The following is a 26108-nucleotide window of genomic DNA, read 5'->3' as shown; positions in this document are numbered from 1 at the left end:
ATAAACTTGTATGTATAACCCATAAAAATCATAAAGTTTAGCATACTACAGTAGCATGTACATGTAGCACAATGCACTCAATTCCACATAGCATATATTTAAACTGTTTTGAAGTATCACCTAACTACATATACCGAAGTTCTCAGTAAGACAACATTATATGGTTTAATGTGAAACAGATAACTGAATGTTACACCTCATTTTTATTCATGTACATGGGTTATCAATAGGCATGATCATCCATGTTTACCAGTAGTTAACCTATAGTCTATATACCTTTGATGCAAGGGATATTGCCACTAAATGTTTTCATGGATTACACCTTGATAAGTGACATATCTGGTTTTTCCCAGTTTTTCCCACATTTCTGAGGCTACGTTCACACTAGACCTGAAAATCTGTCTAGTCCGAACCAATTATCGGGGAATGATAACATTTTTGGTAGGTTGCCTTCGCACAGTCAAATTCTGGAACAAAATGGGTTACATGCATATAAGCCCACATGTATTGTATGACCTGTGGTATGAGGCACCTGGATCAAAATAAAATGGGTCTGCAAGCCATCTGCCCAAATTCATTGTCAGGCATGTGCACAGCTATACATTTTGACACACCCTGAAGGTAATAACTCCTCCCCCAAACTTATGTACCTACATCCTTAGGGGCTGTAGCCCCCATCTCTCTTTGTCCTATGTAAAGTAATTTAGAGGGCCAATCTCCTTCTTACTTTGACAGCATAATTCACTTGATGACTCCTAAAACAATCACAGAAATGGTAAATTCAGCAACTGTAAAAAAAGTAACAAGACATGCAATAACTGCCATTTTAGTCAGCAAAATAAGAACAAAAAAAATATGTTGAGTAACAATGCCTTAGCTGGATTAGCCATGCAGTTAATACTTATATCAGATTAACATTAATTTCTACTGCATCTATTTAGTTTCCATTGCTTCTTTTTTTTATTTCTTAAGGCTGTGGTATGTACATTCACTGTAACTGCTCAAGGTTCTTTTAGCATGATGATATTGCCAGAACATACTGAACTGGGTAGTGGCTGCTTCAATTTTCAAAATTCAATGCTTTCTGTTCTTTATACATGTATTCTCTACAACTTCCAGTCTAGTTGTTTGTCCTCAACTGCCATGGCAGTGGAACTTCTGATCACCCAAAAATTATGCTTGTCAAGGTCTCATATAGCCATTACCTTGAAATGGGGGTAGTCTTGCATAAACTCGGCCAGAGACAGAGGTGAATTGCCCAAAACCTTTCCATTTATTACCAGAGGCATTCTATCAAGGATATAAACCTATCTGTAAGAGATCAGATAAGTCAGTCATTTTCAGTCTATAGTAACTGTGTTCATCAATATATGCTGACTGTAGCAATTTGTTGAAAGATCAAAATGGAAATGTTCCCTGGAAAACCACTCTGCCCTATATAATGCAACATTATAAAAATCTGTTTGAGTTTATTCGAATTAGACACACCTACGCTACATATACTGTCTTCTAAGAATAAAACTTTTATGATACATAAAAATGTAACAAGTAGCAATGATGTATTAATCACGAGTCAATGGACATATTACTATTAAGTTTGTGAAGATACACAATAGCCTGACGTATCTGTCTCTGACACCACATTAACCCAACTCACGTGAAGTGTTTATTAAAACTGTCCATGGAACCTGTCAGTGAGCCTTGTCAGTTGTTCTAGTGTTCATCAATCCACTATTCTGGTGGTTCACTGGGAAACTTTTTTTTATAATATCCACAGTTTCATTTTCTCTTGACAGCCAAGTAAACTGTCTTGACTCCGAGTAAACATTCTACCCCACGTGTTACATGTTGTTTTCCGTTCATGCGTACTGAGTGGGGACCCCCTGCTTGAGAATCGTAAAACCCACCTACCCATGCTGACGCTTTCCTTTTCTGTCGGAACTCCATTTGGCATCAGCACACGTTGGTAGCTCCGATCACTCGGAAAATGATTTGCCTGAGAGACTTTATTTACATCTCGACACACTATGTCTGTTGTTGAAGAGAACATGTTTTTTGTTTTGTTTAGAGTAATGTTTTGCGAAATACGTTTCTGTTAACAGTGTTTTCATTCAAGTTTGTGTTGATAACAACAACAACACTGCATCATTTGCATGTTGAATCAGGGATTACGAGACGTCTCTTAATCCCAGGTTGAAGTTGTCTGGTGGAAGTTATTCTATAACAGCGATAAATTAAACCGAGAACAAAAACTACAGTGGCTATCAGAGACGAATTAGTAACAAGGTGCAGGCAGTACTGTTACTTTATCTAGTCTTTTTCTTTACTGCATACAACTAGCATACTTCACTTATTAATATTAGTTAGACGCACCTGCAAGGTCGCAAATGTTACCCTGGTGGAAGATTGTCCATGCACCTTGCACTTGAGCTCGGGTTGTTGCTACAACTGCAAGCTGCTTCAAGCAAAAAACACTTAAGGATCGAAGCCTTAGTCCAAGATTACTCTGACGTCAGAGCGCGCTCCATTTAGAAATCTAGCGCAGTTGCCATGGCAGGTTGTCATAGCGTGTGTTAAAAAAAAATCACCCATTAAATACGTCCCCATGGACTTGAGTTTGCAGACATTTTAGCCAAGAAATAGGCTGTGAACTTTCAATATTGGGTAAGGTCTTGTTCACACCTGAGAAGCTATCCATAGCAAATTAGGTATATGGGAACAAAGCCTTTCGCCATCTTGTCATCAGTAAAGTCCGACAAGTGAATTACATTAGACGACGGCTTCATGGTCCTATGACAATTTTTATCTCATTCCGTGGCGTATACGAGTGGTTATTCCATAATATCTCGCTTTTTGAGCCCTCTCACAAATGTTCTGCATTTGAGAAATGGCTCTGGCGCACAATTCACTCCGACTAGCCATGCTGTAGACGTTCTTGTGAACTTTGCCGATCGCTAGCGCTGCATAGGGGTAGCTAAATACAGTTGGGTGCCCACGTCATCCAGACTAAGGATGGCAGCTGTCTTTGCACCATCCTTGAAATGCATTTTTGGGCAACAGACACTGATGTCCTTTATCTTTTTGTCTGTTGATTTATCACAAGCTCAACTTCGATTGATTATTGGCTGTGTGGGCCCGAGATTACTTGGTGATGCTCAAAGCAATTGGCTGTACGAACAGCCTCAGCATTTTTGACAAGGGCAGATAACTGCATCAAGTTTTTAAATAGAGTGCTCTCTGACATTGGTTTGGAGTCAAACCTAACGCCATGGCAGTCTCGTACTGGGAAGCTTGCTCCCAAATCATATTTTCCCCATATAACCACTGTGGCGATAAATGGGCTAAATTGCATGGTACAACTAACGTATGTTAATTCAGTGACTGTTGCGGCTGCATATTTGTAAGGGATTTGGAAGCATGTTACTGAGTTCTATACAGGACGAATGTGTTTTTATTGTAGTTCTGACTCCTCGTGTGCTGAAAGATCTTGCACATGTTCAAAAGTTTCCAACTTCTCCAAACCAACTGCAGTACATGCAACCAAGATTTCCTTTAACCACCCCCCACCAAAATCCCCACCAGAATCCATCAATATGTTTGCACATAGATTAGTGATTGAGATTTTTTTGGACACAGCACAATCTAGAGCCTGTTGGCCACGTATCCAGGCCATTGGGTGTAGAAATTGTGCTACATTAATAATTCAGATATTCGCTAACACCACAAGGGCTTGCCCAGGGAGTGGGGTTTGATAGTAGATCTGAATACATGGATTCTTCACCCACAAATAGGGGAAGAGGCCCCCAGAATTCTTGTCTCTGACGGCATACATTATTTCTTTTCTCTCTTTCAGGTTGGTCGCCGTAACTTTTTGATCAACAGCAAGATGTCCGGAGGATTAGATGTGCTAGCCCTGAAGGAGGAAGATGTGGTCAAATTCTTGGCCTGTGGGACCCATTTGGGCTCAACAAACACAGACTTCCAGATGGAGGCATACATATACAAACGTAAACCTGATGGTATGTAAGGACAGATCAACATCTATCATAACCTGTAGAAAGGTAGACAAAATACAGAGATAATACAGAGTGCAATAACAAATTTCACATAAATTGTCTCTATATGAAGTCTGCATGTTTCACAACTTTGTTAATAATACATATGATGGATATGTATGTTTGTGCTGTGGTGAAATCTAATATGTTAATGATACAGGGTTGGGATTAAGCTGCGAACGCTCGTTTGGGTTATGCATGGGTCGCCGTCTGTCTAATTATGGGGAATGGTTCGCCGCGAGCTAAGGCTGAGATTCAAATGTTTTAAGTTGATACGGTAGAGGGGCCTTTAAAATCTGAACGGCAAGACGTGTTAAAGTTGATTTACTCTGTTCTGTCAGCATTTTGTACGAGTGGCCTGCGCTCATGGCAATCTTTATAGCATTTCGGGTATTAAAACGCGCCTCCACACTAAAGACTTCCACGAAAAGGAAGGGGACAACTTCTGAGTCTGTTACGGGAAAAAACATTTCTTTCGTGGGACGACTTTACATGTGAAACGAGTGAAAAGATTGCTCAACATCAAAACAGAGGTTTACCATTCAAAAATTATTCTTAAAAGGTACGAGGGAACAGCATAGAAATCACTTTGTCAGAGCAAAACGAAATATTTATTTTACAGTGAGGTCTATTCATTGTGTAAAACATTTTTGACTGGAAAGTGACAATGAACAACAGTATGGAATTTGCAGAACCTAAGGGTTCTGTGTACCAAAATCTAGTTCTTGCCGATATGACCCTTTCAGGTAGTTTGTACAGTTCGTGTTGAGATATGCTGCTTTTCTGTTATTTCTGTCAGGTTTCCTTTTCTCAGTCACCGGATTATTTACCTCAAGTATTACATTTAACACAAGTCAGTTAAAAAACCATAAACTTTCTGTCCATGCAGGTGTGTTCATCATCAACCTGAGAAAAACCTGGGAGAAGCTCCTGCTGGCTGCCCGCGCTATCGCTGCCATTGAGAACCCAGCTGATGTGTGTATCATCTCTGCCCGTCCCTATGGTCAGAGAGCTGTCCTGAAGTTTGCTCAGTACACCGGGGCAACACCCATTGCTGGTCGTTTCACGCCTGGAACTTTCACCAATCAGATTCAGGTAGGTGATAACGATAGCTTTTCATTAGAGGATATTCAGAAGTGTTCTCGATCACTTATTGTAGCCTTCCTGAAGTGCAGGACATAGTGAGCCATATTTTATCCTGATTCTGATTGCTGATGCTCAAGGTTTAAGTTCAATCTTGGTCGTGGACAGGGAATTTTAGGTTCCCCTGCAGTCCGTTAACGGGGGTTTAGTCACCAGCACAGGGAATTCTAGGTTCCCCTGCAGTCCGTTTACGGGGGCTTAGTGACCAGAACAGGAAATTCTAGGTTCCCCTGCAGTTCGTTTACGGGGGCTTTGTGACCAGCACAGGGACTTCTAGGTTCCCCTGCAGTCCGTTTAAGGGGGCTTAGTGACCAGCACAGGGAATTCTAGGTTCCCCTGCAGTCCGTTTACGGGGCCTGGTAACTAGCAGTTGTCAGCGCAGTGGGTCTGGGCAGTCTCCTTTTTGTGGAAGACCATTTGCCCTCAATGTCTTTGGTGTGCATGTATGTATATCATGGGAAAGTTATTTGCCTAAGGTCAATGGTGTACTTTCATGGCATTTTGTTTCCTTGACCTGTAAAGCTGACCATCATTACATAAGTGAAAATTGAGTATGATGTAGAACAATAAATAAACAAATGCATATCCTGCCCAAGTTCACTGTCAAGTCTGAAATCAACCTCTCTATGGGTTTAAGGTCTTGAGATAAAAATTTCTTCACATGCCAAGAGTTCATGGAAGCTTAGGTGACCAAGCTTGCTGTTAACATTAGTCACATGTTTTTCTTATTACTGTAATGTTAAGGTTGTTTGTATTAATTGTAAATGAACTTGACAGAAGCTCTTACTGTATATTGATGATTTTGACATTTCAGGCTGCTTTCCGTGAGCCTCGTCTCCTTGTGGTCACTGACCCTCGTACTGACCACCAACCTGTCACTGAGGCCTCCTACGTCAACATCCCTGTCATTGCTCTGTGCAACACAGACTCCCCTCTGCGCTATGTTGATATTGCCATCCCTTGCAACAACAAGGTACAGTCTGCTTGCGTAAACAAGGCAAAGGATAGTTAAAATTCGTTTAAATGTTTTCTCAGCTTGGAGAAATGCAAATTGTCAGTCCCTATAAATATTACAAAGTATTGTTTGAAAGCTGGATGACAACAAGTGTAATGATCAGTATCACTGCTCGTGTAGAGTTAATTTCATTCTACTGGGTTGTATTGTACTTACAAAGATGCAATCATTTCCTCACAAGTGAACCAAATTTCAATCGCATTATATGTGAAATAATGTGGGGTGTAAAGTGACTGTGTAATGGCTTGCCTTGTTGCAGGGTATCCACTCTATCGGTTTGATGTGGTGGCTCTTGGCCCGGGAAGTTCTCCGTCTGCGAGGAAGCATCAGCCGAGAACATCCCTGGGATGTTATGGTGGATCTCTTCTTCTACAGAGACCCAGAAGAGGTGAAAACTTACCTTATTCTGTCATCTGAAGCTGTTCTCTTTTTGTTAACATGGCATTGCGTAAAGTCTTGTGCACCTACATATCTTCAGGAATTCATTCCTTTGAATTTAATTTCCTCAGCATTAGTGTGTTACTCCAGAAAATTTCCAGATGTGGTCAGGTATGTAACCGTTATTGCTAGCTTCCATGTATTTATACTAGTATGTTGGTTGATTCCTTCAATATTCTGAAGTACTCTTTGTGAAGTAGCATGTGAACTGATGTCTGGGCTGTGTTCTAGGCCGAGAAGGACGAACAAGCTGCCTTGGATCGTGCCCAGCAGCGTGAGGGTGAGTTTACAGAACAGTGGGCTGAGGGTGCTGCGCCTGTGCCAGCTGCTGTACCCGAGGTGACAGACTGGGCTACTGACACTGCCCCAACAGTACCTTCAGTGCCCATCCAGCCGGCGTTCAGCGCTCCCACAGAGGATTGGTCTGCGGAGGCCCAGGACTGGTCTGCTGGAGCAGCCACAACAACTGCCCCAGCCCCTGTGGCAACCACCCAGAATGAGTGGGGTGGAACTGCAGGGGAGCAGTGGAACTAACCCACTGACTGTCCACATACAGTAACCTGGGGATTTTTGTACGTGAAGTTGTTACATGAAGTCTGAAATAAAACACGTACATGAAATAAAACTTTCACGCGTGTTCTGTCATTAACCACCACTTAGTTCTTCTTTGAATGCCAGATAGGCTATAGAAATATTAAGTCTGCTGGCTTTATGAACTGAAATGCCAATCCTCTGTAATGAGAGACCCCTAGAATACTGAACCCATCTTGCGACAATTCAGTTGAAACGTTGGGTAAGTGATCATGAATGACAATGGTTTCCACCAATAACCAACCACTGCTAACACCACGGAAAAAATCATTTTGTCAAAACCGCGTAAACCTTAAGACGTTACATGTACAGTGTAGGTGCAGCTGGTCCAATGGCGACAGAACTAATGGAGTGCTCCTCGTGTTTTGGGTTGACATGGAGCACATGCAGTGACGGCGAGGCTAAATTTAAAGTGTCAGAGGTTATATTTCAACTTAAAACCTGCAGACATGATTTTTTTCCGCTTTTTAGCGGAATTCCGCTTTTTCTTTCTTCAGTTTCGATTAATTTACATGTTTTCCGTTTTTTTTTTCTGTGTAGTAACATTTTGTAATTGTCCAGTCAGATCATGTGTTCCATTAAGCCGAACTGTTTCAACCAATCAGGAACAAGATACCATTATTCGAAGGCAGAAGCAGAGCCAGCCCGGTCAAAAATGGCGGCAACGTCTCGGAGTATCGTGGATCGATCAGATAAAGATTTTGATGCGCGTACAGTGGACAAGGGGTTGAAAAACATCTGGAGATGGGATTGGCTTGAACGGAAGGTCGAAGGGGAATACGTGGGAAAATTCATGAGGAAGATAACATCCGCCGGTTTGGCTTTCTACGAGTTGTGTCACAAAGATGTGCATTATGGGGGTCGCGGATGGAAGGCGCTAGCACAGCACATCGGCTAGAGTTGTGTCAAAAGGCAGCCAAGAAAGCCAGAGTGGTTACCTGGGGGCATTTGCGACAACAGAATACACATCACTTCAGTAACCATTGGAGCAGGTACCGCTTATGTCTGGTGGTAAACATACCTGTATATCTCTCTTGGAAAACTGGAAGGAAAAAGGCATTGTTCACTGCACCATCATTTGGGAAGGATGTTGGTTGATTAAAAAAAATAAATTTATTACACCCCAAATGCTTGGGTCTTACTGATGAGGTATTGGCCATAACCAGTTCTTGCTGGCTAGGTTGTTACATGGTCGTGACATTTAGAGAGTTACTCCACATTATAAATTGGGGTCACATACAAATATGACAACAGGTAGCAGTGAAAAAAAGAAAGTCTTATATCCTGTTAGATAGTTTGGTTGACCAGTATTTCAGGTGACAGAAGCCCGTCTAAGATCAAATTTATAGTTTGAATTTGTTTTAATCACAAGATTTTACAGAATAAGGAAAATAATCACAACCTTCTTTTGAGGCGTCCAAACTAGAAAACCTAGTTTCTGGAGCCTTGCATATGATCTTGACAGTGTTCTCATTTATGTGTACAATGTAGCATGGACATTAAAACCATAGGCAGTTGCTAACTTACTCAATAATTTTGCTGTCGAGAGTTATTCGCTTTGTGGAATTACCAATCTAGGATTTGAAGTATGATGAAAAGAATTTTATTTAATTATTACAGCAAACAGTGCCTCTCAGCAAATATATAGGAGAAAACATACAAGGTTTTCAATATAAATACAGGAGAAATATCGGACTTTTGTCTAAGTAGCAGATAATATAGGAGCCTCCACTCATAATTCTGTGACCAATCGATGTGTACATTTCATTGGTGTTTAATGTCAAACTTATTTTCAATTATACAACGGTGGTTAGTCCTACAAGTTAATGAAAGTGTTAAACCACTGAACTTTGGCGAGTTCGTGTATTATGAGACGGGCGGCTATGGACACCATGTTGATGGCAAAATGAATGAATGAATGCTTGAGCTTTAACATCGTACTTAACAATATTTCAGTCATGCGCACATGACGAGGAGTCATTAGTTGGGTGTACATTGCGAGTCCATGCCACCAATGTGCTGCCGCCACTGAAGTATCATGATGAAGACACTAGACATGACAGCCCACCCAGTAACATTATAGTGACATCGGGCAAACCAGTTACCTTGCGCTAACTTTCCTGTGCTATGTAGCGAGACAGCAACAAATAGCATTTTTAAGGTCTTTGGTATGGCCTAACCAGGTTCTCCTGATTTTGTGTTGCTGGAAGACAACTGGCTTTGAACAGCTTATTGTCACCAAGATCCAATGAACAGTGAGAGTGGGAATCAAGGAAGAAAGGATTGAACCCACTGGATGATTTAGCCCTACCGTACACATCAACATCACCAGCGTGATCAACATGACATACATGTATGTCTATCTATCCTGTGGTAGGTCATTGCTTTGTCATCCACTAAAAATGTGAACTGGTGGCTGCACAGTCATCCTCTGAGACTTGTATGGTCACACAGATGATATTGGCTGTAAGAGTAAGTTATAGACCTGGAATACACGAAGATAAAAAGAACCATTAATGATATGTAGCAAAATTTCACCTCATTACTTTTTTAGATACCACCAGATACTTTAATATTTATGTTAATTCAGGTTTATTGGTTAAAGGTGTTTGCCATTCAATGGCTCGATCATGTAAGGCGTGGGTTCAATCCCAACCTGGAATAGTTAATTAGTATCCATTCGTGTGACCATTAGCATAGTCTGTGATATGAGGGCAAGTTCACCGTGCAGTAACTTATCAAAGGCAGGTGAATTCCTCCATCCCTAGAAAATTTACAGCATTCAGACCATCATTAAAAATTTGTTTCTTCTCCGAAATGTTTATAAGGCTTTTAATGGAATTTCTTTTTTTATTTTCCTCCCAATGTTAATTTCTTTAAAATCCCTATCTTTGTTATTCGCCAGAATTTAAAAAAATCCCTACCAACCGACCCTAATTCTTCTAATTTTTGGACCGGCCCGGATAGCACAGTTGGTAGAGCGTCCGCTTCGTGACCGGTAGATCCAGGATCAATCCTTGATCGAGTCACGCCTAAGACTTTAAAAGAGGAAGTTGTAACTTCCTCGCTTGGCATTTAGCATGAAGGGGATAGTGCAACCACTGGTTGACCCGTATCAGTATAATGGCTCGGGCGGGGCGGCTTACTTGCCTTCGGTAAGTCGTCTCAGTGAAGCAGCACTAAGTAAAAGAATGGTGGAAATCCATCCTGCAACAAGGAGGCACATTACACATACATGCACCCTAAGGATTCCTTGGTCGTCATATGACTGAAAAATTGTCGAGTATGACGTTAAACCCCAAGCACTCACTCTAATTTTTGGGACAGATATTAGTATTGCTGAAAGCAGAATATTATATTTCTGTACCAGCATTTTGGAAAAGTAAATATATGAGTACCGGTATGTTGTTTATTAGATGGACTGACCATGTGAGAAAAAAAAAATAGTCCTGTTACAATTACATGTTTACAGGTCAAGATTTTCATAGAGCAGCAAGAGAGATTTCTTACAGCTCAATTCATAGGGTGCTGGACTTTTTAATATAAAGATGCGAGTTCAAATCCCGTTCAGACTCCATGCACATAGCTTGCAGTTATTTATATTCCCATGCCAGGCCGGTGAATACACAGGTCAGGAAACCAATCCACTCCTAAAGAGGAGAGTATTACAGTGAAACCTCCTAGACAAGGGCGCATCAAATAACGAAGAAAGGGTTAATAGAAATTCAAGAATTTTCACCACAATTCCAATAAATTCCAGGACAAAAAAATGAAGTGTCTTTGGTAAACCACCGACCTCTGGCAAGTTATATGGATGAACTTTCCCACATGTGATGTACAGATATGAACACAATATTGCTGCCAGACAAGGTGTTTGAATGAATGTTAGACTGCAAATATGGCCACATGCGACCCGTCGACTGCTTAGCGTCACCAAGCAACCACACAGTCAGAGGGAGAGAACATTGATTGAATTCTACATCATCACAAATAGCCATTTAGCTGCAAATATTCATGAAATGATGATGAGACTGAACACTTACAATAACTGTTTTCAAGAACATCTTTATTAAATAATTACATCCATGACCATGATCCCTAGATTTGCACATGTTGTCCTTCACAAAATGCATGGCTATTGTGAAATATCTCCCCCTGAAAATGTATCATCAGTTCAATTGCCTAGTATTAGGATTTGCGCTTTCTCTTCAAGGGCAGTCTTTGCCTTCCTTCGTCTTCAGACTTTCGGACTTTTCTAGACTTTTCCTCTCCGACTTTATCCTGTGTAAGTGTATCTGAAGGTTTTATGGTGTTGCTCTTGCTTGACGAGGTACAGTTCACTGTTGTGCCCTTCTCTGTGAAAAGTTCAGGTTTTAATTGTTTACCAAGATGATAGGTCCACAAGGTTAACTGTATCTTGTTGGCTGTCCAATCTTTTGTATCATCTGAAAAGTGCACAAAAGCGACAATATGCAAAAGAACACAAGATCTATTTTATTGTTGTGCTATAACCCACAGAGGAGCAATGTTTTACTGTATCTAGTTTGGTTTGTCCAATCCACAGAACTAAATTCTCTTGTACAGATGCGAACATCCTGAGTACAGCATTAAGCAACAGCCTTAGCAATAAATCTGAGAACAGAAAGTGAGTGTGACAAACACAATCCTAGCAAGTTAAGAGCTTTGCACCTGTGAAACTCTAGAAATAGAACATGCAAGATAATCAGGTAAAACAGAACATGCTAATAAACATCTGTTTACTGTTTTATTTATTTGTGACAAAAATTGGAAATTTGATACAAATAGTAAAGTTTAAATTGGAAACATATGAACATGTATTTCACCTCAATATCAACCTGTATACCAAATATGAAATCTTATCTCAACCATACTGACTGCCACTGTTATCACATTGTGCACGCAGACAGACACTGTGACAATATGAACCCTTTGGCGGAGTATGCTGACGGTGATAAAACACTCAATTTCTGAAAATTTCAAAAGCAATAATACACAGGTCTAGACAAAAATAATAATTTGCATAAATATACCTCAGGAGACAAAAAAGTAGGTCCCCATTTGAGCCTTGATTATTAAAACTCTACAACAACATCATGATGACATAGGCAGGTATTCATTTTCAAAATTAAAAAATTACCTTTTTTGTTTAAAGATTTTCTGATCTGGCTAACCTCTTTCACATAGGTCCTGTAGAAGCTAAGAGTGTACTGGAGGGGTTGTAGTCCAGGGATTGCCAGCATGCTTTCATCAGCCATGAACGGTACTTCATCAGGGCAGCCTGCCGCCAAAACAGCTAGTAACAAAATATGACCAATAACTATAGCATAATGCAACTTTCACATATGTTACAATATTATATTATCGAAACCATAAGTAGATTGTGTTTAACATCACAATCTGAATGTGTGGGTGCTTGACTAATTTCATGTGGTTATTACTTGGCACATATAAATTACAGCTAGATCTACTTGCTTACATCAGTCTCAAGGTGGCATGTAGGCCCTATGGCTCACCATACTCCCTTGTTAAAGGGACATGCATGACTTTCTGGTCTGAGATCATTGAAAAGCAAATATATCAAAGTCATAACTTTTTGTAACATAAAAAGTTCCCACAAACCACTATAAACATCCTTGTTAAAAACCTAGCTTTCCCATGATGCTAAATATATGATTTCAAAATGCAAAAAAAGGCAAAAATGTCTTGACAGTCACAGAAATCCACAAAAAACTTTCTCAAAGGCATTCCAAATCATTATCATCAGTGAATACGGATAAGATCTTAGAACTGTCACCTGAAGCAGTTGCTGGCCCCACAGCCTTTAGAACAGTCAGACAGCTGATGGCTCCTATCACATCTGGAAGCTTTTTGAATGCCTCTCTGCTGCTCTCCTTGACCAAATCTTCACTGTTTTCAGCTACCATCTGTGTTAACCGTGGGCGGAACTTGCCGCGCTGAAACAATTAACAGTATGTAAGAGATCAATATATAATAACTTTATTTTGTTTGCTTTACTGGGAGTTACACACCTTACATATCTGATATCTCAGTGGGCTATTAACCTCTGGACACAAGAATACAATGTCATCAGAAAACATTATTCATTAGCCCTGACACCTCTTAAAACACAACATTCTTGCAGATAAAATATTTTTGTTAGGAGCCGACGGGGTGGGGCAATGGCACTCCCAGCCATGGAAAAACACTTGGTGATAATAAATGGTAAATCGTGCTCGTGGAGAAATTTTGAAATTCTTATGTTTGTTGAAGACCACCTGTATCCCACAAAAACCCCAAGTCTGTATTTCAGACATGGGAATATTTGTTGATAACTACCAAAGGTCTTAGCATTTACCTCAATCTCTGCACAAATCTGATCTTCATGGCATAAGTGGAAAATTCTAGAGTATGGCGTGTCAAAAGTTTGTTGTGATTTTCTGCTCTTCCAATAGACATACATATATACACTTACTGTCAATTTCCATTTCATCACTTTACACAGCTCTGCCTTGTTTATGAACTTCTCCTTTCGAGACCCTATGACTTCTGGCAGTTCAGTTTGGAACCTGACACAAAAAAGGATATACATGTGCAGGACTTAAGCTGGATCCAAATGGTGGTGCTCATGCATAAATGCTATATGTTGGCTAATAACATAGTGGTTCACAACCTAAGCATACTAGAAAGCTGAATGAACCGAGCACATCTTCACTCATAATTTCAGTGAATTAATTTTTTGATAAACTCTTTCATAAAGTCTTCTAAGACTTTTTGTGGTGACAGACATCCCCGTACATGTCAGTATTTCATACAGATCACACAAACAACTATACTATTTCCCCTATTTCTGGGACATGTAACTCAGTCACTGCCACCTTGCAGTCCTCCCAGGAATAGAAACAACTGAAGAAGTCCTATCAATAGGAGTTCAACAGCCATTTTTTCCCTTGGTTTCACAGGCTCTTAATTGCATCAAATTAAAAGATCGATTTGTTGTGTTTTATATATAGCATGGTCCACCCTATACCTGTGTAGCATGCAGTGGTATAAACATACATGTATTTGATCTACAGTGCTAAGACAATTCATTGAAGAATGATGAGAAGTGAATCTGCTTTCAGCACAGGTTACAACTTTGTCTTTACAACAGGCCTATAGCTTGATGAATTATCCTAGCGTGGACATTTATGATGATAGTGAAGTGAACTCAGATACGTGTAAATGTAGCCCTGGCTCTTCTCTTCTCCACCCAGCCAGGAGTATGCAAGTTACCTCATTGAAACTGTAGTATGTGCATATTTGTGCAGGTTTGTACTTTCGCAGGAAACACAAGAAAAGTGCCTGAGTTGAAAGTTGGCAGAACTCTGGCACTACTCAAAGAGAATCAAATACAATGTTGTACAGCTCTATCCTATGGTATTAGTGAAGGTGTAAGGGGGCCAAATTAACATTTAATCGAAAATTATCGATATGGATAAATAACTCATCGATATCAATAAATTTATCGATATCAAATTTATTGATATCGATAAATCATTTAAATCCTGATTGCTTCAATGGAAATCACTGCTCCCTCTACACTGCTATGAAAAAGAGGCTGAGAGAAAATGTCTGTATTTACTGTGGCTGACGTAGCAAGGGTCAGCCATCGAGACTGAAAGGCAGCAGAATCAGGGCGGTCTCACCTATGTAGGTCAGCAATTAATGGAGCCAACTGTGTGGTGCTCAAGACGGGTCACGGTAGTATGAGCAATACAGGAACTAGTACAAAACCCTGTTAGTGTAACATAAATTTGACAAATTTCATTTGTTTTACTTGGTTCTGATAAAACTTCCAATAAATGCCACTATTTATTGTTACTGGTACTGCTAATTAAGTTATCAACATCTCTATTTCAATAATTGACATCACTAATTCATTTGTTGATATCAATAATTATCCATTAAATGTTAATTCAGCCCCTTATAAAGGTGTAGAGGTAGGCTATGTAGAGCTATGGTAGATACAAGACTCCAACTCCTTTTCCTGTACTGGCTTAGCGTCGTTGGAGTCTCAATGGTTACAATATTAATTTCGTGCTCAACGAAGGTCCAGGCTGATTGTCTTTGTTATCGAACAAGTCTCGCGCAAATAAAAGACACCAACCTAAAGACAACAAACACAATAACAAAGACAATCGGCCTGGACCTTCGTTGAGTACGAAATTAACAGTGTACACGTCGAGACTCCAACCACGCTAGGCCAGCATAAGAAAACGAGTTAGGGTAGACATACAACTTCCTTATAAGACTAGAGAGCTCTGCTTACCACTTGTCAAGCTCTATTAGGTCTTTTTTCTTCTCCGGCTTCATTTTATCGGCTTTCAGACGCAGAACTTCATCATAAAAGGAGTATACTTTCCTCCAGTATCCTGGCTCATCAAGGTTATCAAACAGATTACACGTAGTTCTAGACATCTTTGCATTGTTGTATTCAATCAAAACATCACCTTTCCCGCCAAATTGTGTAGCCGCGCGTAGCACAATTGTGGTAAAACTAGACAGAAAGCATAAAGACGAAAACGAAGTACAGAAAACAATTTTTTCACTCTTGTGTCATTTATTGCTTTACTAAAACTAAATCTCAAAAAACTGTCTTGGAAAAATATTTAAATAGGCTTACATTAGTTTTTTGATATTTTTTCTGCGTAAAAGTTTTCTGTTTGCATCTTTCTTCCACATATTTCTGCATTAAAATAGAGACCCTGAAACTGTTCCCATATTTATAACAACCATACACAAGAAGATGGCTTCTTCACAGAAACATGTGCGAATTCGGGTTCGGTTTTCATCAGATTGTCATGAACCAAGCTGGCTCTTCGTGAACAAGCACACGACGAAAACTATATCGGACCTAGCAGAAGTCATACGAGATAAATTTCCAAACACGAATTCATTTTGTTTTAAGCTGACATTGGCTAATTTCCTGCTACCACCTTGGGAGTCGATAGATGTGTTACAGAATGGGGATGTCGTACGAGTTCAGTAAGTGTTACTTGACTTATTAAAGGTGTGCATCTGCATCATTTGTCTGAAATAGGGCAAATGGGTATTAAATCTTTTTTTCCCCATTTCACAGAGCTCAACAACCAAAGTATCAATATAACCATCAGAAAAAAATGGAATATACTACGGGCCCATGTATAACTACCAGATTAGTCCTTAGTAATCCTTACCAATATCCCAGGCGGCTATTTCACCTCGTTACTTTATACTTGACAGGCGGAATTTCATAGCCACAGCAACAACCTGTGGTAAACCATACACCATTTCATGACAATGTTCATGTTCGTTAAGTCCGCTTCGGGACCGGTAGATCCAGGATCAATCCTTGATCGAGTCACACCTAAGACTTTAAAAGAGGAAGTTGTAACTTCCTCTCTTGGCATTCAGCATGAAGGGGATAGTGCAATGACTGGTTAACCCGTATCAGTATAATGGCTCGGGCGGGGCGGCTTACTTGCCTTCGGTATGTCGTCTGAGTGAAGCAGCACTAAATAAAAGAGCGGTGGAAATCCGCCCTGCAACAAGGAGGCACATTACACGTACATGCACCCTAAGGATTCCTTGGTCGTCATATGACTGAGAAATTGTTGAGTACGATGTTAAACTCCAAGAACTCACTCACTCACTCATGTTCCTTAAGTCCTTTCTGAGCACTGTCTGAAGTCCAAAACTGTGGATCACAGCCTTTTGGCTTCACAGTTTTGGATCAGACCAAGTTGTTCATGTTGTTCAAGTTTACCACCTGTCTTGGAATGCAGACATCATTTAGAAAGGCCTAATCGAACGTGGTCGGAAATGGCTATGATATGCTGCCAACCAAGTATAAAGAGAGCAGTTTGAATATCCACCTGGGGCTATCATGCTACATCTTGTACCCTGGACCATATAAAAAGTAAAGGTTGGAGATGGCGTCTTGTCTAACTCCACCTCAACAGAAGCATTCTGCTGCCAATTTTGAAGCACATATCCTCCCCAGATGCTAGCTAACACACTAATTCTGTCATCCATCCTATGCATATTTGTCCCCTACGTGACAGGGTAAGGCGCCACAGGGTTAGATAGCACAAATTGCATAATCCTTTATAGACAGTGTTTACTTCGGGGTGAGAAGCTATTTCATATTGAGTGAGTGAGTGAGTGCTTGAGGTTTAATGTCATACTCAACAATTTTTCAGTCATATGATGACCAAGGAATCCATATGGTGTATGTAATGTTCCTCCTTGTCGCAGGACGGATTTCCACCGCTCTTTTATCTAGTGCTGCTTCACTGAGACTACTTACCAAAGGTAAGTAAGCCGCCCCGTCTGAGCCATTATACTGATACAGGTCAACCAGTCGTTGCACTATCCTCTTCATGCTGAACACCAAGTGAGGAAGTTACAACTTTCTCTTTTAAAGTCTAGGTGTGACTCGACCCAGGGTTGATCCTGGTTTTACTGTCCTGAAGCAGACGCTCTACCGACTGTGCTATCCAGGCCGGTATGTTTCATATTGAAAATGTACAAGTTCTCACAACTGTTTTGTATTTGTGTTAGATGTGTAATAGTATTTTTTTGTGTGTACACTATTGTGACTATTCCAGTGGTAGTATCATTTGAACACTATTGTTATATGAAAAGAGAAGGTTTTAACAACATCCGTGTGTACAAGGCCCATTTTGGTTGGGACAGTATCTATGACATGGCTGCTGCCATATGGTTAAATGTAAGTCTACAACTGGTATACTTAGCTAGAAACGGAAGTAATGAGTATTTCTGGTATATACCATAACTGCAGTGTGATGTACAATAATTTATTAGTGGATATAACATGTGACTAATTTGGTATGCTGTCAGGTTATTTGACATGATTATCCTTGACATGGCTGCTGCGTCGCCAAACACAGTTGGTTTGTTCTATGCTTGTATCTGTTATTCTTCCAGGTTTGCTTACACATACAAATGAGCTCAGTCCAAATGCAAAATCAGAGGAAAGAAATAAAGATCATAGTCACAAGCAAGTCAGCATTGTTTCCCTCTGTGAAACTGAAAGGACCATTAAACCCCACTCTGGTTACACGTAACAGAGACACATCGGTCTGACGTGGGTATTAAACCTCTTCTCTTGCAAGTCACGTAGATTAGCATCCCATTATGCACCTTGACCAACAGCTATGTACATGATCTAGGTCCAGATGAGGCCAGTATGTCATCAATGCCACATGTGGAATCTGACCTTTTTTCCCACATGTTACATCTCCCAGTACGGCAGGTTGTTGCATTATGGGATAGTAATCACTGTTATTTTCAAGAGAAGTGGCCTAATATCCATATCAGGCCAAATTGTGTCTCATGGGAAAATATGTTTGGACTGAACAAATGAATGACAGAGTATGATCGTGTGTCAAAATTGGCTGCAGAATGGTTATCAGTTCAGTGTAGTTGAGGTGGGTTTAGGCCGGCCGGCATTTCCTTCCCTTTTTATAAAGCCTAGGGTATAGCATGGTTATTAGCGTGGGGACCCACAACTTTTTTACAAGGACATTTGATTTATGGGTTGATTTATTTATTTGATTGGTGTTTATGATATAAAAGACTATTTCACTTATACGATGGCAGCCAGCATTATGGTGGGAAGAAACCGAGCAAGGCTGGGAGGAAACCTGCGACCATCCGCAGGATGCTGGCAGACCTTCCCACATATGTTGGATTTGGAGTTGGATTTGGAACTCACAGCGACCATATTGGTTGGAGGCTGCTGGGTAATTTGCTGTAATTTTCACTGAGGCCACGCAAGGATATTTGAAATGCCCAGAACACGTTACTACACTCAAGGTACATTTTTGGAAATTTCTAGCCTTAGCATTGTTAGATGCAGCCCAAACTATAGCCAACCTCCAAAGTGTAGAGCCTGGCTCTGGTCATATTGAACTCCACATGGAAAATTTCACTTACTTTTACAACTCAAACTCCTAATGATTGGTATACACTGAATTCCAGTCATCTGTTGTCAGATGTGTCCAAACTGACACCAGCAAACCCGGCCGACTCTACCAATTAGAATAATCCATCTGTTCAAACTTTTTAATCAGCAGTCAAACTGGTGCCCCACATGTTTCCTACTCAAATCTCATGTAAGGCACATGGCTGGTAGCTCAAGCCATTGATTAATGATGGGGTAAGTTTGAATCCAGCTCTTGCTGTTTTGGCCATGGCTTTAAATTGAGGTATGGGCAAGGCTGTTGGTAAAGGTCAGTGGTTTACCCAGGGCACTCCAGTTACCCCATTCATAAACCTGGTAATCAGTGAAAGAGATTTAAGTGTTGAAAGATAATTGAATGAATAATATAAGAAAGGAAGACATTTAGTTTGTTGAAGTTTAGGAACCCTCAAATCTGAATAATTTTTCTTCATTCGTTTGTGATCTCCAATATTGTGATTCAATGCTTTGTAGGTCTGACGATGATCAATGTTCCAAGGCAAGTTTGCAGCAGAAATCTGCAGAAGCTGGGCATCATTCACAAACGTGGATCTCTTGTCCTGATCCGACCTCTCAGACCAGTGACCAACCTGTGACGGAAACAAAGAGGGAGAAAAAGACGAAGAAGAAAAGGCATAAGGAAGATTCTACAGAGAGACTGAGTAAAGATGAAGCTTCAGGTTTGGAGGATCAAGATGGTGTGTCTACATGCAAGAAACAGAAAAAAGCCCATAAAGCCAGAAAAAACATTGAGCAAGTACAGGGCAATAGTGGCAAGAAAAATGATGTGCTGGAAAAGGCCAGTAATAACAGAGGCATAACTTCAGAGACAGCAAAATGTGATGATGGTAGAGGAAATGCCTCTGTAGACTTCCACCTAGAAGTTGGCAAAACAGACCCAGTCAAGATAAAAAAGAATCACTCTGATGTTGTTGATAATCAGGGACACAAGTCAACTGAGCCATTGAAACAACCTTGTGATGAGCAGAATGGAACACTGGACAAATCTTCACCATCTTCTGAAAAAGACAATCAGAAGAAGAACAAACGAAGACGTCGTAAGAGGAAGAAAACACTTGAGAGTCCTGTTGTTGATGTCAGTGTGGGCTGTACGGTCATTTCTCAAGTCACCCCGCCAGCCAAGTGGAAGAAAAACCAGAAAGTCTTGAATACACATAAACACTTTGGAGATTCTGAGGAGGAAGATGACCAGTCCCAGTCTCAGTCCGAGAATAATCAGGATGAAGGGGTCAGGGGAGATAACTCTGAAGATGAAATGGTTATAAATGACAATGGCGTGTCTATGAGAGAGTCTCAGTATTGTTCATATACAGAGGGGATATATGGTTCAAATGAGGAGACTGATTCAAGCATACATCAAGCAAATACTAAATGGCACGGCAGTAGGAATAATATATCTGTAAGAGAGACAACCCTTACAAATGGAACATCTGTGTTTACTAGAAAACGGAAATGGAAATTTCCAGAGCTGACCAAAGACCAACAGCTGGCAACCACAGCCACAAACAAGTCCGTTATCATCCAGGTTTGTAGACAGCACAGTTTTGTAGACAGCACAGTTTTGTGGTGATAGTGGTGAAAAAATAAACATGCAAGATATGTTTTTTTTTCTTAGAATTATTAACTACACGTGGAATAAATTAGTTTAGACACATCTGCAAAATAGTGTCAACGTTTATGGAGACATAGCAAAGATTTGTTATTTTTGTGACACTGAAAGACCAGAATATGTCATTTTATTTCTTTTCCTGTGTTGAGAATTTATGGTTGTAACAATTATATTGTATCAAAGAGGAAGGCATATGATTTTGTAGCCTGTTCCGGTGTACTTCCAGTTGTACTAAAGTCAGAATATTAATCTCTCTGTGCCACTTTCCTGCGTTGAAACACCGGCAATGGTGCTTTAAGCCCAATGCTGAATGAATCATTTACTCGTTCCTGCTTAATGCTGTATGTGTTCATCTTCCTGCTTTGATGTTTTGTCTCTCAGAATCCTGCTGAGGAGAAGATAAATGTGCTCAATGGATGTACTGACCTTATTCCTGTGGTGAAGTTGTATGAAGAGTTTCCCTTATTGACTGGCCCACCACGATCTGGAGACAAGATTGCATATAAGGTATGAATCATAGTTATGCATGTTCAGATGTTGGTTGTTGTATTAAAAGAAAGAAAGAAGGAAAGAAATATTACATCAAAAATATACAACATATGCAAAAAACAAAGACAGGACTTATCCTGATCAGGGACATACAGTAAAACCGTTATAAACCATCCATGTTCAGTTGTCAATTGTTAGATTAATTTGGAAAATGCACCTGCCCTTTCAAATACCTCTTGTATGGTTTTCACGTGGCAACAATGTATCAGTAAAAGGATACATTTTCTATCCATTACAGTTTCTTTGGCAAATTATCCTCCATTTATATCTGACTTACCCTTTTGCTCAATATGGGATGTCCCAAACAGTACATTTCTTGTGCCAAAACAATGGGCTCAAGTGGGGGTCTCAAGCTGGAAAGAACAGATTGTTTGATGCCAACTTAAAAAGGGGTCACTCTTGGGGATTTTTTGATGACGTAGGTTTGAAGTAAAAATTTTCTGTTTTAAGCCCTTTCCTACAAATTTTAAGATATTTATGAGTCAATTTCAATTTGTCACAATGATTACTTGCCCACAGAAGTGTACACCCATCTGTCAGTTAACTAATTTAAATTACCAAGAGTAAATTTAAGGAGTAGATTCAGTAATGGATTCAAACAGCTGCCTACTCCCTATTTGCCTTCTGTGATGGTCTGTCTGTGAATACTGTAGGTGAGGGGAGCAACATGGCTTGGGGTCATGCACTCAACCCTTGTCAGCCATCACACGCTTGACCACTTCAGCTTGTCGTGGATGCAGCCATTTACGATCGAAGTCAACCATTCAGTCCAGTTTTTATCTAAAAATTTGAGTATTTGCATTAGAGAAACACAGAATTGAGTTTTGTTAACCCCATTATTCAGTTTTAACTAAATTTTACCACCAAATACAGGGGTCTTAAATCAATGTGTATGAATCCCTGCATGGTTAAAACATATTTACGATGAATAACACTATATTGTCAAGGTCTTTGGCAGTTTCTGTAAAATTTTCCTGATGTGATGATTAATCATGTAGATGTGTCATTCGCGTTTGAATGTATGAGTCCATTTGCAGCTATAAGTCAGCGATGGGTGAAACTTTTGTTTCCGTATTATCCTCCGAAACTAACAATAGCGGTTTTAATACAATGCAGTTTTTTCTACAGTTTATGCAAGCAGATTATATCGATCCTTATCATTTTATCCTGCTTTTAAGACACACAATTATTGACACTGAAGTAGCTCTTAGGTAATTTCTGATATTTGCCTGTGGCAGGTGAATATTAGAAATTGTTGAAAATACACCTTAACATTTAATTTAATTGAACTAGTGGTACACTTGTGGATGAATGTTTCCGAAGTAGGTACGTGTATCTTTAACATATGGCACAAACTTTGTATAGGTAAACAAGTAGATAATTGTGTTACATATACTTTCATTTCCAGATGAAGTCAGAATAAGTGCCTGGATATCAAGAATATATGAGTCTGGCATGTTTTGCCACTCATGTAATAAATGTTCATTACCTCACTGGGCTAACCCTGTAGAGAGGTTTGTTACTAGATTATTGCTTGATTAAGATGACGTGCTGACACATTTTGGTTTTTAGAAATGACTTGTGGATTGAAACAAGTCATCTTTGTGCATTTACTGTAAATTACATATTGTTTAACCAGGGATTCGGGGATTATTCACACAATGCTTTATGTATGCCATTTGTTGAGATACGTTGGCTAATTCTCCTGATTTATTCTGTAACAGATTTTAGAATTAACCACAGACTACTGCCCTGAAGTATCAGCGTATAAGGTAAGAGTCGTGTAGTTGACATATTTCATGTACATCCAGTGTCACAGTGACTGAGAATTCTGGCTTACCGAGAGGCCTGTGTAGAGTATGACTGAAAAACTCAAGGCCCATACTGCTTCAGATGTCTTTTTCTTAAACTGAAAAAGGAATTTGCATGTAAATGGCGACATTAGTGTTTTGCAGACTTCCTGGTCAGGCTTGCTAGGTACCATGACATACTGGATACACATATTAAGCGTAATTCTTAAAAGCTGGTGCTGCAAACTTGCACTTCTTTGTTGCAATGTACACTGCACTATATTTCTTTTTCAAACCTGATTTGAAGGCCAAATCATCATTTTATTTAGTCTTTCGGTGAATTCTGTTATTCCGTGTAAATTTATTGTACATGTATAAAACATTTACATGTCAGTAGTGACCTCCTTGTCTTAGCATGCTAGTGTAGCAGCTAGGAACCTCTCGCCTATTCCGTCGACATGAGTTCTAATCCAGCTCATACTGGCTTCCTCTTTAGTTCTACATGGGAAGGTCTGCCAGCTATCTGTTGTCGTGGGATTCCTGCACACTCTGTCCGGTTTCTCCCACCATGCATATGAGTGAAATATTCTTGAGTACGGCATAAAACGCCAATCAGTAATTAATAAATTAATATGCATGCCAGTGATAGCATATCTGACCATTTAACACAGCAAGGAATATAACTTGCTGAAGAAACTCATCAATATGTTACATCAACCATAAGTCTTGAAAGGCTAACGTGCTGTTATTTTGCTGTTTACAGGAAGGAACTGTCATTAACTATGATCCTTCCTCAGAGATGGTGTCCTTGAAGCTTGTTTTAAATGAGGATGAGCCGACAGGTAAAGAAAGCACTTTGTTGAGAGAAATTGATTTAAAATATATTATAAATGTATGTAAATCTTCTCATTATAACAGTGCACGCACACCAAACATTGCCCATTCGTGACACATCTCAGATTATTATTGGTTCTTAAATTTTTCAGCACATTCACTGTAACATTTGGATGTGCTTGTGGCTTCTATGTCTATTCAATTATTTCAGAAATCTTACCAAGAAAATTTGATGTTCATATTGAGGATGAAGATCTGCATCTGACAAATGTTGAAGAAGTTACAAATGAGGTAATGATGATCTGTTTCCCGTAAACCAACAATGTTGTAATCTTGGCTTCAGATTGATCTGATTGTTTTCATTGTGATGAGAGCTTTTGTGGCCTGTATTAATGCTATAAATGCACTGATGATAAAGGTGTACACAATACTTTGTTAGTTAAGAAGTTATTTTCCATATTTTGATATATCCCTGTGGAGAGTTTGTCACAAACTTTTGTTTTGTTTGCCTCAGGTTTTACTAAAATGGAAGTTGCTCCTGCAGCCAAGGCTTCTGGGGTGAAGGAGAAGGGCATCAGAGTTATGTGGAAGGTTGCATGGTGTGAAGGAGATAGGGCATCAGAGTCATGTGGAGGGTTGCATGGTGTGAAGGAACTAAGGTATCAGAGTCACATGGACGGTTGACTGTGGACTGTGGATGCACCCAGGTGTGGTTCTGAAACAGAGTAAAACATCGAACTGAGGAGAGAGGTCCATCCTGCCTTCCTGCACCTATGACTTGAAGTGCTGATAAACATGTTTAAATCAAGGATATAACTTACTGAAAGCCTAATTGGCTAAACTGCTAGTATGAGAGCTGTTTTTTATGGAAACTGCTGAGTGCAAGAAATTACAAGTATCAACATTGAGGTGAAGGGTTTCAATAAACTTTTGAACTGTTCGGTTGACAATTAAGCAGCAACTTCCAACCATTTCATTAACCTTGAAGTAGGAGTGTTAGTCCTTGTGAGGAGTTAATCCTCAGACAGGAGTGCTCAATCCCTCTGTGATGGGGTTTGGATGAGAAATGCGATAGTTCTGAAGGTGGCTATCAACCAGGGTTTAATCCTCAGACAGGAGTGCTTAATCCCTCTGTGGTGAGGTTTGGCTGAGAATTGTGACAGTACTGAAGGTGGCTATCAACCAGGAGTTAATCCTCAGACAGGAGTGCTCAATCCCTCTGTGGTGAGGTTGGGCTGAGAAATGTGACAGTACTGAATGTGGCTATCAACCAGTAGTTAATCCTCAGACAGGAGTGTTCAATCCTGCTGTGGTGAGATTTGGCTGAGAAATGTGACAGTACTGAAGGTGGCTATCAACCAGGAGTTAATCCTCAGACAGGAGTGCTCAATCCCTCTGTGATGGGGTTTGGATGAGAAATGCGATAGTTCTGAAGGTGGCTATCAACCAGGAGTTAATCCTCAGACAGGAGTGCTCAGTCCCTCTGTGGTGAGGTTTGGCTGAGAAGGTGGCCATCAAACAGGATTTAATCCTCAGACGGGAGTGCTTTATCCCCTGTGGTGAGGTTTGGCTGAGAAATGTGGCAGTACTGAATGTGGCTATCAACCAGAAGTTAATCCTCAGACAAGAGTGCTCAATCCCTCTGTGGTGAGGTTTGGCTGAGAAATTTGACAGTACTGAAGGTGGCTATCAACCAGAAGTTAATCCTCAGACAGGAGTGCTCAATCCCTCTGTGATGGGGTTTGGCTGAGAAATGTGTACTGAAGATGGCTATCAACCAGGAGTTCATCATCAGACAGGAGTGCTCAGTCCCTCTGTGGTGAGGTTTGGCTGAGAAGTGCAACGGCATTGAAGGTGGCTATCAACCAGGATTTAATCCTCAGATGGGAGTGCTTTATCCCCTGTGGTGAGGTTTGGCTGAGAAATGTGACAGTACTGAAGGTGGCTATCAACCAGAAGTTAATCCTCAGACAGGAGTGCTCAATCCCTCTGTGGTGAGGTTTGGCTGAGAAATGCGATAGTTCTGAAGGTGGCTATC

The 26108-nt window shown here is 40.2% G+C and overlaps 4 protein-coding genes across 4 annotated transcripts in view; 2 read left to right on the top strand and 2 right to left on the bottom strand.

Annotated features, from left to right (window-relative positions):
• LOC135464982 (protein N-terminal asparagine amidohydrolase-like) overlaps window positions 1–1845 on the bottom strand; it is a 7198-nt gene extending 5353 nt beyond the window's left edge. Inside the window, 5 exon segments of the mRNA XM_064742578.1 lie at window positions 323–398; window positions 655–707; window positions 710–755; window positions 1206–1311; window positions 1658–1845. Coding sequence (XP_064598648.1) covers window positions 323–398; window positions 655–707; window positions 710–755; window positions 1206–1289 — 259 coding nt within the window. The 5' untranslated portion in view covers window positions 1290–1311; window positions 1658–1845.
• A 98-nt stretch (window positions 1846–1943) lies between these two features.
• On the top strand, window positions 1944–7276 carry LOC135471574 (small ribosomal subunit protein uS2-like). The gene is made up of 6 exons (XM_064750862.1): window positions 1944–1962; window positions 3854–4019; window positions 4945–5150; window positions 6013–6171; window positions 6473–6601; window positions 6883–7276. Exons 2-6 carry the CDS (start codon window positions 3887–3889, stop codon window positions 7183–7185), a joined length of 930 nt encoding a protein of 309 aa, XP_064606932.1. The 5' UTR covers window positions 1944–1962; window positions 3854–3886; the 3' UTR covers window positions 7186–7276.
• Window positions 7277–11327: 4051 nt separating this feature from the next.
• LOC135461838 (uncharacterized) lies at window positions 11328–15751 on the bottom strand. Its single transcript, XM_064739084.1, has 5 exons — window positions 15572–15751; window positions 13736–13829; window positions 13058–13217; window positions 12401–12556; window positions 11328–11687 (listed from the first exon to the last, which is right to left on the bottom strand). The coding sequence occupies exons 1-5, from the start codon at window positions 15718–15720 to the stop codon at window positions 11431–11433; spliced, it is 816 nt and encodes a 271-aa protein (XP_064595154.1). The 5' UTR covers window positions 15721–15751; the 3' UTR covers window positions 11328–11430.
• A 297-nt stretch (window positions 15752–16048) lies between these two features.
• LOC135464891 (coilin-like) lies at window positions 16049–25673 on the top strand. The gene is made up of 7 exons (XM_064742496.1): window positions 16049–16287; window positions 19742–20813; window positions 21279–21404; window positions 23171–23218; window positions 24000–24078; window positions 24282–24361; window positions 24585–25673. The coding sequence occupies exons 1-7, from the start codon at window positions 16049–16051 to the stop codon at window positions 24630–24632; spliced, it is 1692 nt and encodes a 563-aa protein (XP_064598566.1). The 3' UTR covers window positions 24633–25673.
• The last annotated feature ends 435 nt before the right edge of the window (window positions 25674–26108 follow it).

Source organism: Liolophura sinensis, chromosome 1, assembly GCF_032854445.1.
Source record: "Liolophura sinensis isolate JHLJ2023 chromosome 1, CUHK_Ljap_v2, whole genome shotgun sequence".
Classification (NCBI taxonomy): Eukaryota; Metazoa; Mollusca; class Polyplacophora; order Chitonida; family Chitonidae; genus Liolophura; species Liolophura sinensis.
This window is presented reverse-complemented; position numbering and strand designations above follow the sequence as displayed.